At 36.8% G+C, this 15599-nt stretch overlaps 1 protein-coding gene across 1 annotated transcript; it reads right to left on the bottom strand.

Moving 5' to 3' along the window:
* Window positions 1-5875: 5875 nt before the first annotated feature.
* LOC124636531 (persulfide dioxygenase ETHE1, mitochondrial) lies at window positions 5876-14874 on the bottom strand. Its single transcript, XM_047172659.1, has 7 exons — window positions 14713-14874; window positions 11311-11449; window positions 8993-9137; window positions 8219-8433; window positions 7805-7894; window positions 7130-7310; window positions 5876-6676 (listed from the first exon to the last, which is right to left on the bottom strand). Exons 2-7 carry the CDS (start codon window positions 11446-11448, stop codon window positions 6633-6635), a joined length of 813 nt encoding a protein of 270 aa, XP_047028615.1. The 5' UTR covers window position 11449; window positions 14713-14874; the 3' UTR covers window positions 5876-6632.
* Window positions 14875-15599: the final 725 nt, after the last annotated feature.

Genomic DNA, 15599 nt, shown 5'->3' with positions numbered 1-15599 from the left:
GTGCAATGATAATCTACGTAAGTCTAACTTTATCTTTTGGTTTTAGTTGTATTGCAAGTCTCAAACTGCAATGCAACGCGGAAATAGCTTTAACTTAGAACTGATCTATGAAATAATAGTTACTTTAAAACCATTGATTAAGCACCCATACGTGTCTACCTCATTTTATTCCTACAATTTTTAATGCCAAAAGCAAGTTCATCCGTAGTCCATTTAATCCATAGTTCATGTACACAGAAATGCGAGTAAAGTAACACAGACCGTCATCTGTTTTCCTTTTTACAGCATTTGAATCATTCAGTGGTTCCCTCCCAACAAATCAATGTAAGTAGGCACCATTGTTCACGGGTTGAGATAGAGTTACAATTGTATGAATGGAGGCATTATTAGCCCCATAAAAACATTTCTACCCTTAGCTTCTGAGTAAACAGTGCGTTATTGTACTTTATAAATTACGTCCTATTCTTGTAAAAGTTCGTGTCTAAGAATTATAAATAGTGTTAGCGAGAAATTATTGATTAAGTAGCGTAGCTTATTCTGGGACTTGGTTTGCCAAGTGCCAGCTTGTGTAACACTGGGGTAGGTTTTTATCGCTTGCCTTGAAACCACCGCATTGCATATTGATGTAAGTTTTGAAAGCTTCTATAGCGCCTTCTATACTAAGTTACGTTCAGCAAATCGAAAAATGCACCAAACCTGGCAAAGCCTAACGATACAAACATAAATTTATTTCCAAACACATCCGATACCCTTTAAAACATTCAGAGTCGTACAGCCGAAATCCTTTGGCCATAAACTAACATTAAACGAGGCAGCCCCTATCCAAAAGTGAGCAGGCACACATCAGGCCATCTCAAAAGGAAGATAGTAGATAGCAAATCGAATTTTGAAGCGAACCACGGCGGGCCATTAAAGCATCTGCACATAGAAATGCTGGGCGCTCCATTCGACGGAATCACGGAGTCAGGAAAGATTAGAGAAGATGCCATACTGTAAGGTAGATCAAGCGCCATCTTCTAGATCAAATACTTCCGATGGGAGTGATTAAAACGATCAGTTACGTGTGATCTAATCAGGCGTTTGGGTTCTTCGATACATCAGTCAACGATTTTTGGTATTACAAAAATGGGCGGATTCCAGAGAAGGCGTATAAGGGCGGAGACAGTAACGTACCTCGTCAACTAAACACCCGCATTTTGGCGCGTTATTTTCGTAGGAGATTTTGCGTTATGACATCTCCACTAGCCATTTTGTTCCATGGTCGGAATATTCTAGACATTTGCATATGGCGGGCGGCCAGTGACGTCACGACATGTCGCGTGCACCCAGACGCGCCGGTATTCATGCGGGCCTTACTATAAAGCTAAGGACGCAAAGGGAGATAAATGTGCAAGGATTTGTCGGGACCCGGGCCAGTTCGACTTCACTAAGTAATAGTGTGTTTAAAGGAACTGTTTGCTGTAGGAAATATCAAATGGTAGACTTCGGAAAAATAAGAATAAGCTTTCAGTTTATTGTTATTATAGTTCGGCCATTCAGAGAATGCGTTCCTGACACGTCGCGATTGAACTGACGACGTAACTTTGCAATGGCGTTGCAGTTACGATAAAAATATTTTTGCTGGTTGTTTACCGTTTTAACAATTGAGGAGCATTAAAACAACATTATTATATCAATAATCAATGAATGTAGTTACGTCGTCAGTTCAATCGCGACGTGTCAGGAACGCATTCTCTGAATGGCCGAACTATAATGGCTTTATGGAAAAAGGATATTGGACGATAAATCCTATAGATATAGTTTGTTCATAGGGCATGTAATTGACTGAAAACATATGAATATGAAAGGAATTTATTGGTACCTAGATCAGATATATCATGTAGCTACCTATAGATTCCATAGACATTTACAGTCCAATTAAAATAAGCCCCATCATTAGGAAACCGCACTAACAAGATTCATTAAAACAACTCTAAGATATCAATCAAATAAAAGTCATACTCAATGCCAAACGCCCTCTTTGATCCTCATAACCATTATTTATCCTATAACCGGCTATCGCTTACCCAGCGGCCATGTACGGCTATCCTACACAATAATGAGCGCAGTTAGTGAGTCCGGGGCTTAAGGCCCTGTCTAACGACGCAAGCTGTTGCGTTATTTTACCAGTCTCCTTCCCTAGACGGTCCAGTGATTAATAATGGCGTCCAACTAGCTTTATATTATCTGCCCGCTTAGCCCGTAAGACATTTACTTAGGTCTTAGCTAAAACTAAAACCTTCATGGTACTTAATCGATAGATCTGGCTGAGGTCAATTTCCATGCCTGAGAGATTTAAATATTCGAACGTGCCAATGGGTCGGACAAAGTTTTCTGGAATTTGTTCCATTTATGAAATAAATTGGAACGTAATGCTACTTCAAATGTTTTTGGGAGCTTCCTCATATTCTTGAAGTAACGCCAAATATGGTGCCGTAACGGGATGCGACAAAATTAGGTGAATTACAACCTTCTTGCTATCTTACTTTATATTGCATCATGGCTGTTGTCTTGATGTGACGTCACAGATTTTTCACTCCATCGCCTTAGAATAATCTTCACTTTCATTGTTAATAAATCAATAGCAAATAAGACCTTACTAATGAATGAAAAGCATCAATTAACGATGTCTGAGTCATTGCAAAATTGTGCAATTTACCAGCAACTGTAGAGTTCTGTGAAAACCTTTATAGAATTAATAATTGTTTCTATGTATCCATAGTTTCATTAATATTGGATTTAGTTCAATTGAAAGTTCAGTTGGTATAAAATCTTTCTAGACACGTCGTTTTATTAATCACGCCAGACTAGACCATTTCGCTTTATATGCATCTTGTATGGCACTCAAGATCACGAAGCTCTGATTAGATACTTCCCTAACTGTAATGTAATTTGATGAAAAAAATAAAATTTAACAAGACTGCTATAGTAACTGTTTGCTATATAAATGGCTCACAAATACATGAACTTCAATATCAAAACTCGACACTTCCTCTAACAAACTTACCTACTACGGTGCAACATGCACCCCCAACTTACAAATTAAATGAGATTCCAACTGATTCATAGTGTGGACTAGCCCCCCGTGACTAATCGTGACCAGCCGAGGTGTCACGGGCACGATATTCAGTCGTACATCATATTACCCTCGAAGCCCCATGGTGTGTCTATGTGTGCGTGTATCAGCTGGCTTTGGATATATCGAATTAGAAATAACGTGTCGATTGCACGTCTATTTTTAACCGACCTAAAAAAAAGAGGATTATTTTGATGTGGTTTTCACTGCAATAATTGGACGTAGTTATGCAGAAACGTTCCAACCCACAAGTCACCCGAAATCGAGTTATTGTGATTGAACAGCCTAAAATTTAGCATATGGTTATCTAAACTCAATATAATTCAACAATAAAACCTCTAGTACCTTTACTAGTTAGAATAAAAAAGAATACAACTGAAACGCGTAAATGCTTATATCTCAAATTCAAGTTTAATTTGAGATATAAGCATTTACGCGTACAGTGGGTTGGAACGTTTCTGCATAACTACGTCCAATTGTCAGAGGTTCAAGGTCATATTATTGAAGTCGTCTTTATTTGTAAGTTTTTTTAGCTGTTTGAGTTAATTTAATAGATACCTGCCTACTGATTCAACACGTAGTTTTATATAGTATCGCTCAAGAATCCTAAAATGAGAATGTTGAAAATGTCTAGCAATTTTGATTCATGAGCAGAAAATGTTCAAAATATCTACCTATTTTCCGGATAACCGATTGAGAAAGAGTTAAAGACAAAAACCGTCACTTAAACCATAGTGACTAGCCTATTACGACCTAATTCCTTCAGCATGAAATAATCCCACAACTTTAAGCCGCCAAAAATACCCAACAGTATTATTCTACTTCGGTCGCGTTAAACTGAAGAAGGCAAGGCAAGGGCGCTCTCGATATATCAAAAAAGCCATTAATTGTGTCCCCTGTTTCCGCGACATTTGGCTAATGTCAGCGCCACCCCTTGCACATGGGGTAGTGAGACACAGCGCTAATAAAATGTCAAGATATTGAGCTGGACTTAGTATAGAAGGTTAAGTAGTTATAGAACAATAGTATGGGTATTTATTTTGTTTATTTAGATTTGACGAGCACCTGCTAAATTGACTTGTGAAGTATGATATGTTATATCTTGGGTAAGAACAGTCAGTTTAAAAATGACCTGTGTATATCTCATTTATTTATTTAGAACATATAATTTACATTTTTAAATATTAAATATGAAAATAAAAAACATTTAAAAATATAAAAAATAGGTTGCCACCGATATCGGGCACAGGGTCCAAGGTACCGGTGGTTAGGGTCCCAGAGACAGAAACCTCCTCACAATACGTGCCGTATCAAGGAGTACTGCCTTCTGAATCAGTCCCTTGATCCAGCCGCCCAACGAGAGCCTCCTGAGGTGTTCGTCGAGGCTCTTGGCTATTAAACCAGTGGCCGTAACGACAATCGGCACAACAACAGCCGTGTCGACACTCCACATGGCGACAACCTCGTGCGCTAAGTCGAGATACTTTATTTGTTTCTCTTTCTCAGCTTTCACAAGGTTCTCGTCATGCGGAACGGCGACATTGACTATCATTGCGCGGCGCGCTAATCGATCTATCACCACAATATCAGGCTTATTGGCTACAATAGTCCTGTCAGTGATGATAGATCGATCCCAGTACAACGTGATATGGTCCTTTTCGAGAACTGGGTCGGGCGCATACTTGTAGTGCGGTACCTCAAGGTCTACAAGGTTGTATTGCAGAGCAAGCTGCTGGTGGATGATCTTGGCCACTTGGTTATGTCTGTGCAAATATTCACCATTAGCCAAACGAGAACAACCAGATATAATATGTCTGATAGACTCACCCGGATGGTGACATGCCCGACATCTGTCAACCGTCCCGTCTTTCACGATATATCTCCGGTAGTTATTCGTAAGGATAACTTCGTCCATAATTGCACATACAAACCCTTCGGTTTCTCCAAACAAGTCACCGAAGCGTAGCCAAGATACGGACGCTTTGAAGTCTACATCGGGGCCATGAAGAGCCCCGAAGAAGCGTCCGTGTAGCTGTTTGCTCTGCCATACCTCCCTGCGATCGTGGGTAGTTAGTACGACAGGTTTGCGCCAGTTCTCATTTGCCAACGACAGCGGGGTGAGTCCTCTGTCCACTGCCACCATATCACGGTGCATACCCACGTCGCTTTTGAGAAAATATTCTCTGAGACTGCACACCTCGCGGTTGTGGAGCGTCTTTGCATTTAAAAAGCCTCGACCTCCACATTTCCGTGGGATGTACAGTCTCATCACTGACGATCGTGGGTGATGCATTCGTTCTGCGGTCAGCAGTGTGCGGACTTTCCTATCCAGGGCGTCCAATTCAGTTTGAGTCCATTTGAGTATGCCGAAAGAGTACATCAGGACTGGCATGACCCAACCATTAAAGGCGCGAACCTTGTTGCCTCCCGATAAGGAACTTTTCAGTGTGTGAACCTGTGTATTATTGTTACGTTTCACAAACTTAGACAGAAGGCTGTAATATTGCTGTGATATGGCTGTGACTGAATCATTATTATGACATCACAATCGTCGGACATTTAACTGAAGGGAGTTAATGAATACTTTTCCTAGCAATTCAGTTGCATTAACTTATTTTGTATGAGCGACAAGGAATAATCCCATATTTTACCTACCTTAACACTTAAAAATTAATAAAAATTAATCTTTTTATCGTGAGCATCAACATATCCACAGCCCACAGTGCCAAAGTGTAGAATTACAAAATAAGACCAGGCCAGTTAGTCAAAAATTCTTATTTATTCCCATAAAAACAAATAATAACATTTTTGCTTAAACAATTATAAATAATACACCAATAACATGTTTTACATAATTGGATCAATTTAACATTTAAAATAGTTACAAAAATACTCTTTTCCATACTATAAACACATTGTTGATTTATTATATTTTTTTATGAAGAAAAATAGGAACAAAAGTTATAATGATAATGCTCATGTGATTCTGAAGCTATATTTGTAAATATGAGTAGTGTTATAAAATCCCTGCGTAAAATAACTTTCATAATATCATTAAAAACTTTGTTATGTTTCGTTATCACAGACTACGGTTATGACTATACGAGAAAGTTAGAAAATATAGTAGGTAGATACAGAAACAAAGGTGAGATTACACAAATATAAATCTTTCTAGTCTACTATTATCCAGAAAACAGTAACAAATTGCGTGCGAACATTCCTAAAATGTTCGCGAAATTGCAACTTTTGTAAACACGTACCGATGCGAACATATTTGGTTATCTCGCCAATCTTATGTTTTTATATCAGTTTTATAAACTACGAATAAAGCGGTTGATATGATAATATTGGATATATCGAGTACCTACACATTTACAAAGAAAATACATATTTGTTTATACAATCGATTCAACAGCTCGCGTAGTCACAGCATCGATTAACTATTCAGTACAAAATATTACGGGATCTATCTACAATAGGTATTACAATTTTGATAATATTTTCTATTGGTTTTTATCTAATAGTGTATTCCGCAAACTCTGTTGGCGGGCACAGCTTTGTCTGAAACAAAAGAAAAACATTATAAACAAATTACACAGGCACACAGGTCTACTCTACAGCGTTATTGATCCCAAGGTGAAAGATAGAAAAAAATATTGTAGATTATGTGACACTGAACCAATGTGCAGAACACAGAATTACTTTTACACGTAGGGATTTAGAGATTTGTGTATCAGACAGAACATCAAGCATTCACTATCGTAATTTTTACTCTTAAAACATACAGAGTTGCTACCTAATTGCTACCAGCTGCCATTAGCTGCAACCAATTACACCTTCGTGGTTTTGAAAGCAATCTTTTACTGAAGATGACAGCGATTTTTATGTCCATCTCCTGGTTCTAAGCTATGTGTCCACCAACTTTCAGCTAAATCGGTTCAGACGTACTTGAGGCCTAAATAGCGTAACTAACATGACTTTCTTTTATATAATAATAGATAGATAATTTCTCACCAATCATCTTAGGGTACGGCAGATTGAGATTGTTCATGATATTTATGAATTCCTCCAATGGCTTCGTAAGCCTGGGGTTGTATTTCTTCTCCTCCCACACGGTGGTGGCGGTCTGGCCTCTGTAGTCGTGAGCTGGGTATAGCAGGTAGTGGTCGGGGAGAGTGAAGATGCGTTTGTGTACCTGGAATTTAAATGAAATGGTAGGTAAATGAAAATGAAGAGAGAGTGAAGTATGACAGAGTTGTTGTAAGTGTTATGGAAATACGAAGGACGCGAGCATCGCCGCCTTCTTATTGAGCTTAATTGTGGAACGTTTTTTAGCATTTCGCCTAGCGCGGACGTTGCATACCTACCCTTCAATAAATTAAGGTATTTAAATGAACTATTTCGTCGACGTGATAAAGTTACTTTAGACTGTATTGCGCTATTTTACATAGGTATGTGTACTATAACTGTTTCCCGCGATTTTAACCGGCTTAACAAACAAACTCCCTTTCGCATTTATAATAACAGTAAGGGTAATCATTTATTCTTTCATGCTATATTATAATTAACAAAGAGCATGCACACATTTTTTTTATTTACTCCTTTATTTCAGGCAACTAAGGCCCATAAAAATACAATACACAAATAATCAAACAAAATAATTACTATACTATACATAACTATACGTACCGAGTTGTATAACGTCTGAGGAGAGCCTTCTTGGAAATCAGTCCGACCACATCCTCTGATGAGGAGCGTGTCACCCGTGAATGCCAAGCCCTGAAATCAGGAAATGAAAATTGTTATGTGGATGTAGAATATAGCGATAAAACATTAAGCTAACACTGGAAAGGTTCAATAACTGCTTCTAGGTTCTAACCTGTTCATGACAAACATAAGTGAAACATCCATTTCTATGTCCCGGGGTAGCTGCTTGGGCGACTGAATCCTTGCCTAATAACGCTTTTAGTTTCCGGGAGTATTGCCCAAACATAATCCAAAAATAGTTCAAAGTACAATAAGGAACACCCTGGAACTACTCCCCTTGCTGGACAAACTCTTGAGCCCAGACTCTGTCATTCTCCTTTAATAACTTCAACTTACCTGTTCATGACACACATAAGTGAAGCACCCATTCGTGTGTCCCGGGGTAGCCGTGGCCAGCAGCTTGTGTCCCCCGAAAGTCACCACATCTCCGTCCTTCAAGTGTATGTCCGCTTGGGCGCCGGAGTCTTTGCCTATAACGCTCTTAGTGTCCGGGAGTATTGTCTTTAGCTTGCCCGTGCCTGTTATATGGTCTGCGTGCATGTGTGTGTTCACTGAAATAGGACAAAAAAATATTTATTTGAATAATGTCGCATTAATGCAAAATTGTTAAGCCTAGCCTAGGACATAGTGATTATTCTTTATCTTTTCGAAATGCACAAAAAAACTTAATTACACTAATCACTATCGGGTAGGTTAATTTCCGAATCACAAGAGTGTTACGATACCTGAATGAAGCATAGTCGGTTATTTCAGGAATATAACTAAAGGCATATTTTGTTGCCTAGGCTTTCACATCTCATATAATATACCTCTTTTCCAAGTAAGAGGATCAGGAGCTGTTCACAACAGTGAAAATTACAGTAGGTATTCTCAGGCAGGTATATTAGCTCGATTAACACTTAATAAAGATTCAACTTAATCACAGAAACTATACTCACTGGCATAAATCAATTTGAAGCCCAACTCCCTGATGAGGGCCGCGTCTCTCTCCGCGTGCTCCGGCACTGGGTCGATGAGCACCGCCTCACAGGCCGGTTGTCAGCGAGCAAGTACGTGTATGTACTGCTTACTGTGTCGAACAACTGACTTAATCACAGAAACTATACTCACTGGCATAAATCAACTTGAAGCCCAACTCCCTGATGAGGGCGGCGTCTCTCTCCGCGTGCTCCAGCACTGGGTCGATGAGCACCGCCTCACAGGAGCGGTTGTCGGCCAACAAATACGTGTAGGTACTGCTTACAGTGTCGAAGAGCTGGAATAGATGAGAGAGTTTGTTTGATTAAAAAGTGTGTATAAAATATATTTGATTAGTTCAAGAAATCGGGATAGCATTGGAGTCAGGAAGCTATTGGACATTGGAGACCATGGAGATCAGTTGTTTTCTAAACACTGTGATACATTACTGTATTTTTTTTTTTTAATTTATTGAAATTTTAATAATTACATAGGTGTGTTTCTTAAGTCTAAACTCGCCAAACTTTTACGTTTGATGGCGAGATGCGCTCAATAACGTAATAATATTCAATCGTTTTTTAGATGCAAGGTTGAAGGATGCAAGAGGTTAATTATGTGAATAGAATATTGAATATAGGTAGACGACATCCATATGAATTTTAAAGCAAGGGATTTGCTGAGATACCGTTCCAGAAGGATGGCTAGAACTACAAGAACCATTAAACAGACAAAATATAATGTAAGCGTTATTAGCCATTATATAATGTTTGTTCGTTGATCTGATAATGATGGTGTTATCTTCCATATCAACTGCTTAACTATACTGGACAATGACTATTTTATTCGCATCGATGAGTATCAAGGCTTTTATCGGTTTAACTCGTTTGGTTAAAACAAATAGGATAATCGAGCTGTTAAACACTTAAAGACTTACTCAGAATATTAACTTAGCTATTTGAGGCGTTCATATTTATGTTTTTTTTTTTTTTTGTTGGTAAACTCGCGAAAATTACCATTGGTATAAGAAAATGTATGGTCTCTTTCATAATTCACCTGATACCAGTTTTTATCGGTATTGGTAATATTTTCTCTATTTAATTATGAAACAGTAATTACCATTCTTTCACAGTATGAAAGAGAACATAAATCTAAGATTTACTGGTAGAGCTAAATCATTCATGATTAATCATGACATGCAATATTGTTACGTTCAGTTTTTTTACGATTCAGCAAGACCACCAGATTTTGTACCCACCACATTAATTCTGTAAAGAGTTAGCATAATTGTTACTATTATATTTGAACTCTTATTAACGAATTCCATGACATGGTTGGTTGGTTTCGCAATGCAATGTTTCTTCTTATCATCTTCCCTAACATTACATATGCACATTTATCTTACGCATATTAAATAGTGAAACCTTTATTGAACAGAACAATTTAATTTCCGTTTTACGTATGTAAAGACAAATATTAGGTGGGTAAAATATTAATAATTTATTAATATTCGTAAGGTATACCTTTGACACAAATGGCTGATGAACGCCAAAGATGAAGGAAATCTCGAGGAAACCTGGACTGTTAAGTATGAAATCACCAAACCGCATTGAGCCAGCGTGGTGTTAACGCTCAATCCTTCTCTGTATGAGAGGCCTGTGCCCAGCAGTGGGACGATAAAAAAGCTGTTGATAATAATGATACTTCATCATCTGTCTTGCCTTTCCCCAACTATGTCGGGGTCGGCTTCCAGTCTAACCTGAGCTGTAAACTGCAGCTGAGAACCAGTGTTTTACAAGGAGCGACTGCCTTTCTGACCTCCACAACCCAGTTACTTGGGCAACCCGATAGGCCTTGATAAGACGGGCACTCACTGGGATGATACTAACTTCTAAACCGATACTATAAAGATCTAAAGTTGGTTATTAATACAAGCTCGTATTTAACAGTCCTTAGACCCTGAGCAGTGTGTTTGTTAAACAAAGTGACATCTGCACAGGACACACTGACGTGAGTATAAAAACATTGGGAGAAACATAAAACTCTTGTTATTAGTTTAACTGTCGCGCGCGGGAAATTAATAACATTGCTGTCAGCTGATTACACTAGATTTTTCTTTGGGTAATGATTGTACCTACTCGTATATTATTATGGAGTACCTACCTACTTATGGGCAATTATTTTTTTCCGACTCACTAAGTATCTCACATGAAATATTTCAAGGCTAAACAGACTAAAATGTTTTAGTTTCGTAAAATAAAATTTTAAATAGCGGACTCTGTGATTTTCAATGTTGTCGTTAGTATTAATAAATTAAAGGACTTATTTCTTTAAATTATATTTTGAAATTAATGAATAACATAAATATGAAACTGCTACTTACAAAAATATTACAATAACGTTCACTTCCTTTTCTCATGAAATACTTTATAATCACTTTTTTCATATATATATAAAAAATATAGAATACGCACCTGCCTAAAAAAGAAATTAGACCCCTTGTCCATGGCGGCAGACAGCATTCTGACTTGTCTGACACGAACTCCGTGCTTCGTCAAGGTGCACACCGCTCCCGCCACGCGCCACCCACCGAATGACAACTGCTGCAGCATCCTACGGCAATAAGAGACGTTGTTATTACACAATGATATGTTGTTATTGCACGTTCTAGAAGTCATTACCTAAAGCTATATGTATCGTCCTTTTTATTTTGCTATATCTGTCCTGAGACAACTACTTCTGGCATCGGTATAAAAGTATATTAGTCTATCCATGATAAATGAGCACTACAATAGGTATATTTTTTTTCATTGGATCTCTTTCATCTCTCAGCAGTAACAGTTACAACAACTACTGCGGTATCTCGACGGTGATCGGTACTTGAAGCTTTTTCTATTAACCACAGTTTCACTAGCGTCCCGGTGATACCTTTTACAATGCCTGGATAAAAATTGGTCTAACCTACTCTTCCGTCGAGAAATGAGCTAAGTATCTAATAACTTTTTTTCAAACTGGACCAGTACTTTCCGAGAAAAGAATTTTCAAGCAAATAAACTACTATGTCAGCTTAATAATATTAATGTAGGCAGATGTAGTTGATGGGAATTTTGGGCCATTAGAGGGCACTAGAGGGGCAACTAGAGACACAATATTAGGAGTTACACAATCATAGGTGAGTATTACCTACACTTCATAGATGTCATTACTTGGCAGTTTATCTTAAGGTGTACATATTGATGATAGGAGTATTATAATGTTTATTTTAGGTAAATAAAATGAATGTGTGCTGTGTTGAATAATGATGAGCTAGACTGCTACATAGTCTTGCTTGACTCATGATTAAATGCAAACAGTAGCAAGGGTTTTATCATCCTTACTAATATAAATTATATAGGTATGCCAAAGATTTTGTTTGTTACGATTTGCGATTTAAGTCGATTTTTGTAAGGAGATAAATAGTATGGTGACCATTTTTCTTATTTAAACTACTGTTCTGTAGTGATAGCATAGTTGGCAAACGCAAAGCCTAATTTGTGTTTGTTATTGCGTTTAATTAGAATTTAAAAAACAAATACTAATAACATAACGTTTGATAAAATTACAAAAAAAAATCACCTTTCACAAAAATTTCTTTCTAACACAAAAACGAAGCACTATACACTGCTATGCACCACTATTCATGCCGGGATAACTGTCAATGAGCTCCTCTAAATCACATCTCGCTAATATTAAACCTATCAAGGAAAATGTATAAGAACTTCTGTCACAATTGTAAACAGCTAGTCATCATACAATAGACATTTTGGTGTTATGTAAATACCAGACACATGACAAGGAAAATAGGAGATTGGAAACATATATACACAATTGCACATAAAAGTTGATAAAATAATTAACAAAACAGTTCTAATAATATGCTGTAGCACCCAAGGTTTTCTTTGGTTGTTTGGAAACGGAAAATGGGTAATTTTGGTGCTACTGGAGGATGGTCCTCATCCTCCGAGCCTTTTTCTCAACTATGTTGGGGTCGGCTTCCAGTCTAATTGGATTGGGTCTGATTGGATGGAGCTGAGTACCAATGCATTACAAGAAGCGACTGACGGGGGTCAACCCAGTTTTTGGTGCTACTCTATCTAGGAAGCAAATATTGGGCTTGTTATAAAGATACTTCAACCTTATACGGTTGGTACGGTACCAACCTAATATTTTTTTAAAACATATGCAGACAGAATGCAAAGCCCAGATCCAATGATGCAGGAAATTCTAATGCAGGATCTAGTGCCTTAGGATCAATCATAGTAAAAATGTTGTATGTTATTATATATTTTTCGTTAGGTCTATTTTAATTTGCTTAATGTTACAAATATTAAAATCCATAGAAACAAAAAAGTGCTACTTTACCTCACCAATCGCCACAACCTCTCTTAAGAGAAGATCGATTAACACTACTTATTATTGTTAGCTGTCTCATATAAGTGTTAGATATTTATCAACAATCTCATACTTGTTGCATTAACAATCAAGTATTGAATAAACAAATGTAAGAAAAACACTATGATGAGAACATTTTATTTGTGTATTGTGTTGAGTGAGTTCCACATGGATATAAAAAAAAAAATAGATATATAAAATCAAAATCTCTCTGGAAAAAATATTAATAAATAATGATATAAATAATGGATGCAGGTCGCCTCCAACAGGTATCTGTGGAGATTTAAGGTGGAGGCCTCAAACTCAAAACTCAAACTCAAAATTTTTTATTTTTTTTTCAAATAGGCCTATGTATTTTTGTTGATATCCATCCTGTCTAACTATACTTTCAAAGGTTAGCAAAAAGGTGTAATGATCATGTATGTGCATTGTTATGAAGATGTTTTATTGTAGATAAGCCACACCTCCGCACTTTAGCAGAGTATCAATGGGACTTAACAGTGAAATAATCTTATCAATAGTGACTAAACATATATATCATCATTTGCGTTGCCATGCAGATTTGTTTAAAATCATGGATTGAAAAAATCTAGTCTACTTTGCCATATTTCAATACAACAAGGTACATTTGTAAAATGATCCATGTTCATTGAATTAGCACAATTATCATTTCTCAATATCATTTTCCTTGTAACAAACTACTTTGATATCCAACATATTATCAAAATTTACTAATGCAACTTGTAAATAAGATGGTTAAATAGACATTTATGATGAATTGTGCAACTGTTACTGTTACTGTTACAGCCTTTTTATCGTCCCACTGCTGGGCACAGGCCTCCTCTCACATGGAGAAGGACAACAACTGTTAAAAATTGTTTGTGACTAGTCACTCGCGAACTGAACAGATAAGACTATAACTTACACATCAGAATAACAGGCTACTGTTTGATTGGGAGTGGGAATTAATTCCCCCAGGACGTGAGTGAAATCACTGGCAGAAACTAGCTAAACTATGAAAAAAATACCTGAGCAAAACAGCAGACACAACAGTTGTTGGACTTGTATGTTTCAGAGACTTATAAATTTTAAAATAAATAACAAGTAGACCAATAGGTTTAACTAAACATGCTGAAGTACCATCGTAAAATAAACACTTGGTTGCAATAAATCATTATCATTTCCGTTTATTTTCCACTAACTTATTCAGAAATATAAAAATTCAGATAAACTTTTTTTACTCAAGGAAAAACCTGAACAAATTGACTAAAACACTGAAGTTTTTTTTTCATGTAGATACGAAACTTATCAGCAATTTTGTAGTCATTTAACGCCTACATGATGATCCTGTCTATGCCAATGATCACACATAGCTTAGAAAATTGGCACAATGCAAAGAAATAAAATAATATAGTTTCAAAACATAACAAACATTCGTCACTTACGTGGAATCGAATAGGGGGTTCACCACTTGCAAAAGCGCTCCTCAGTATAAAATATCTTATCCTTGGCAACTACTTATCAATACAAAACATTTAACTATCATTATCACAACGTAATTTCAAAATACGGTGATAAACCTACAAGTTTTGTGCTGTTTGACAAACATGTTGACATGACACTGTTGACAGCTCTATATGTCAATCAGCTGACTAGATTTTTTCTTTAATATGTGCCTTTGTCCGGTAGAATTACATGGAATGAATGCTTCACAAGTAGATTTATTTTGATTGGAACGTGAATTTGTCAAAAAACACTGTAGAGATGCGTATTATGACTACTAAAACTAAAGTAATCAACTAAACAAACTCTATAATTCTAAATGGAGTCATATCAGCCTTTGATAATCCAATAAATAAACAACGGGCATATTTCAACGCAAATGCAACAAATAATACGTTTGAATGCTTGGTTCTTATCCTAAATAATACTGGCTGCTTTCTCATGACATTTTGACATTGTTTTATGTTTTTGTTTGTGGAGTCATTTGGTCCTGAAGTTGAAAGGAAAATAATAGAAAATGTAAAAATAATAAAACTGCATAAATATTTAGAATAGTAATTTACAATTTAAATGATCACCAGTTAATATACAAGGTAAGAAAGTCTTCCATCTGCCCAAATACCAAAAACTGTCAAGAGCCGTATCAAGACTGTTGGTTTTACTACTTTAAAAGTTATGTAGGACAATCTAAATTCTTTTACCAACAAGAGCCCAGATAATTTTCAAAAATTAATAAAAATATTGTACGGAACAATAACATGAAAACATTTTTCCAGTAGTTTAGTTCTAGTCTTGTGTGTACTAGGCTTTAGAAGCACACATTCACAAA

This window comes from Helicoverpa zea, chromosome 14, assembly GCF_022581195.2.
Source record: "Helicoverpa zea isolate HzStark_Cry1AcR chromosome 14, ilHelZeax1.1, whole genome shotgun sequence".
Lineage (NCBI taxonomy): Eukaryota > Metazoa > Arthropoda > Insecta > Lepidoptera > Noctuidae > Helicoverpa > Helicoverpa zea.
Note: the sequence above shows the minus strand (reverse complement) of the source record. Positions and strands in the feature narration are given on the sequence as shown.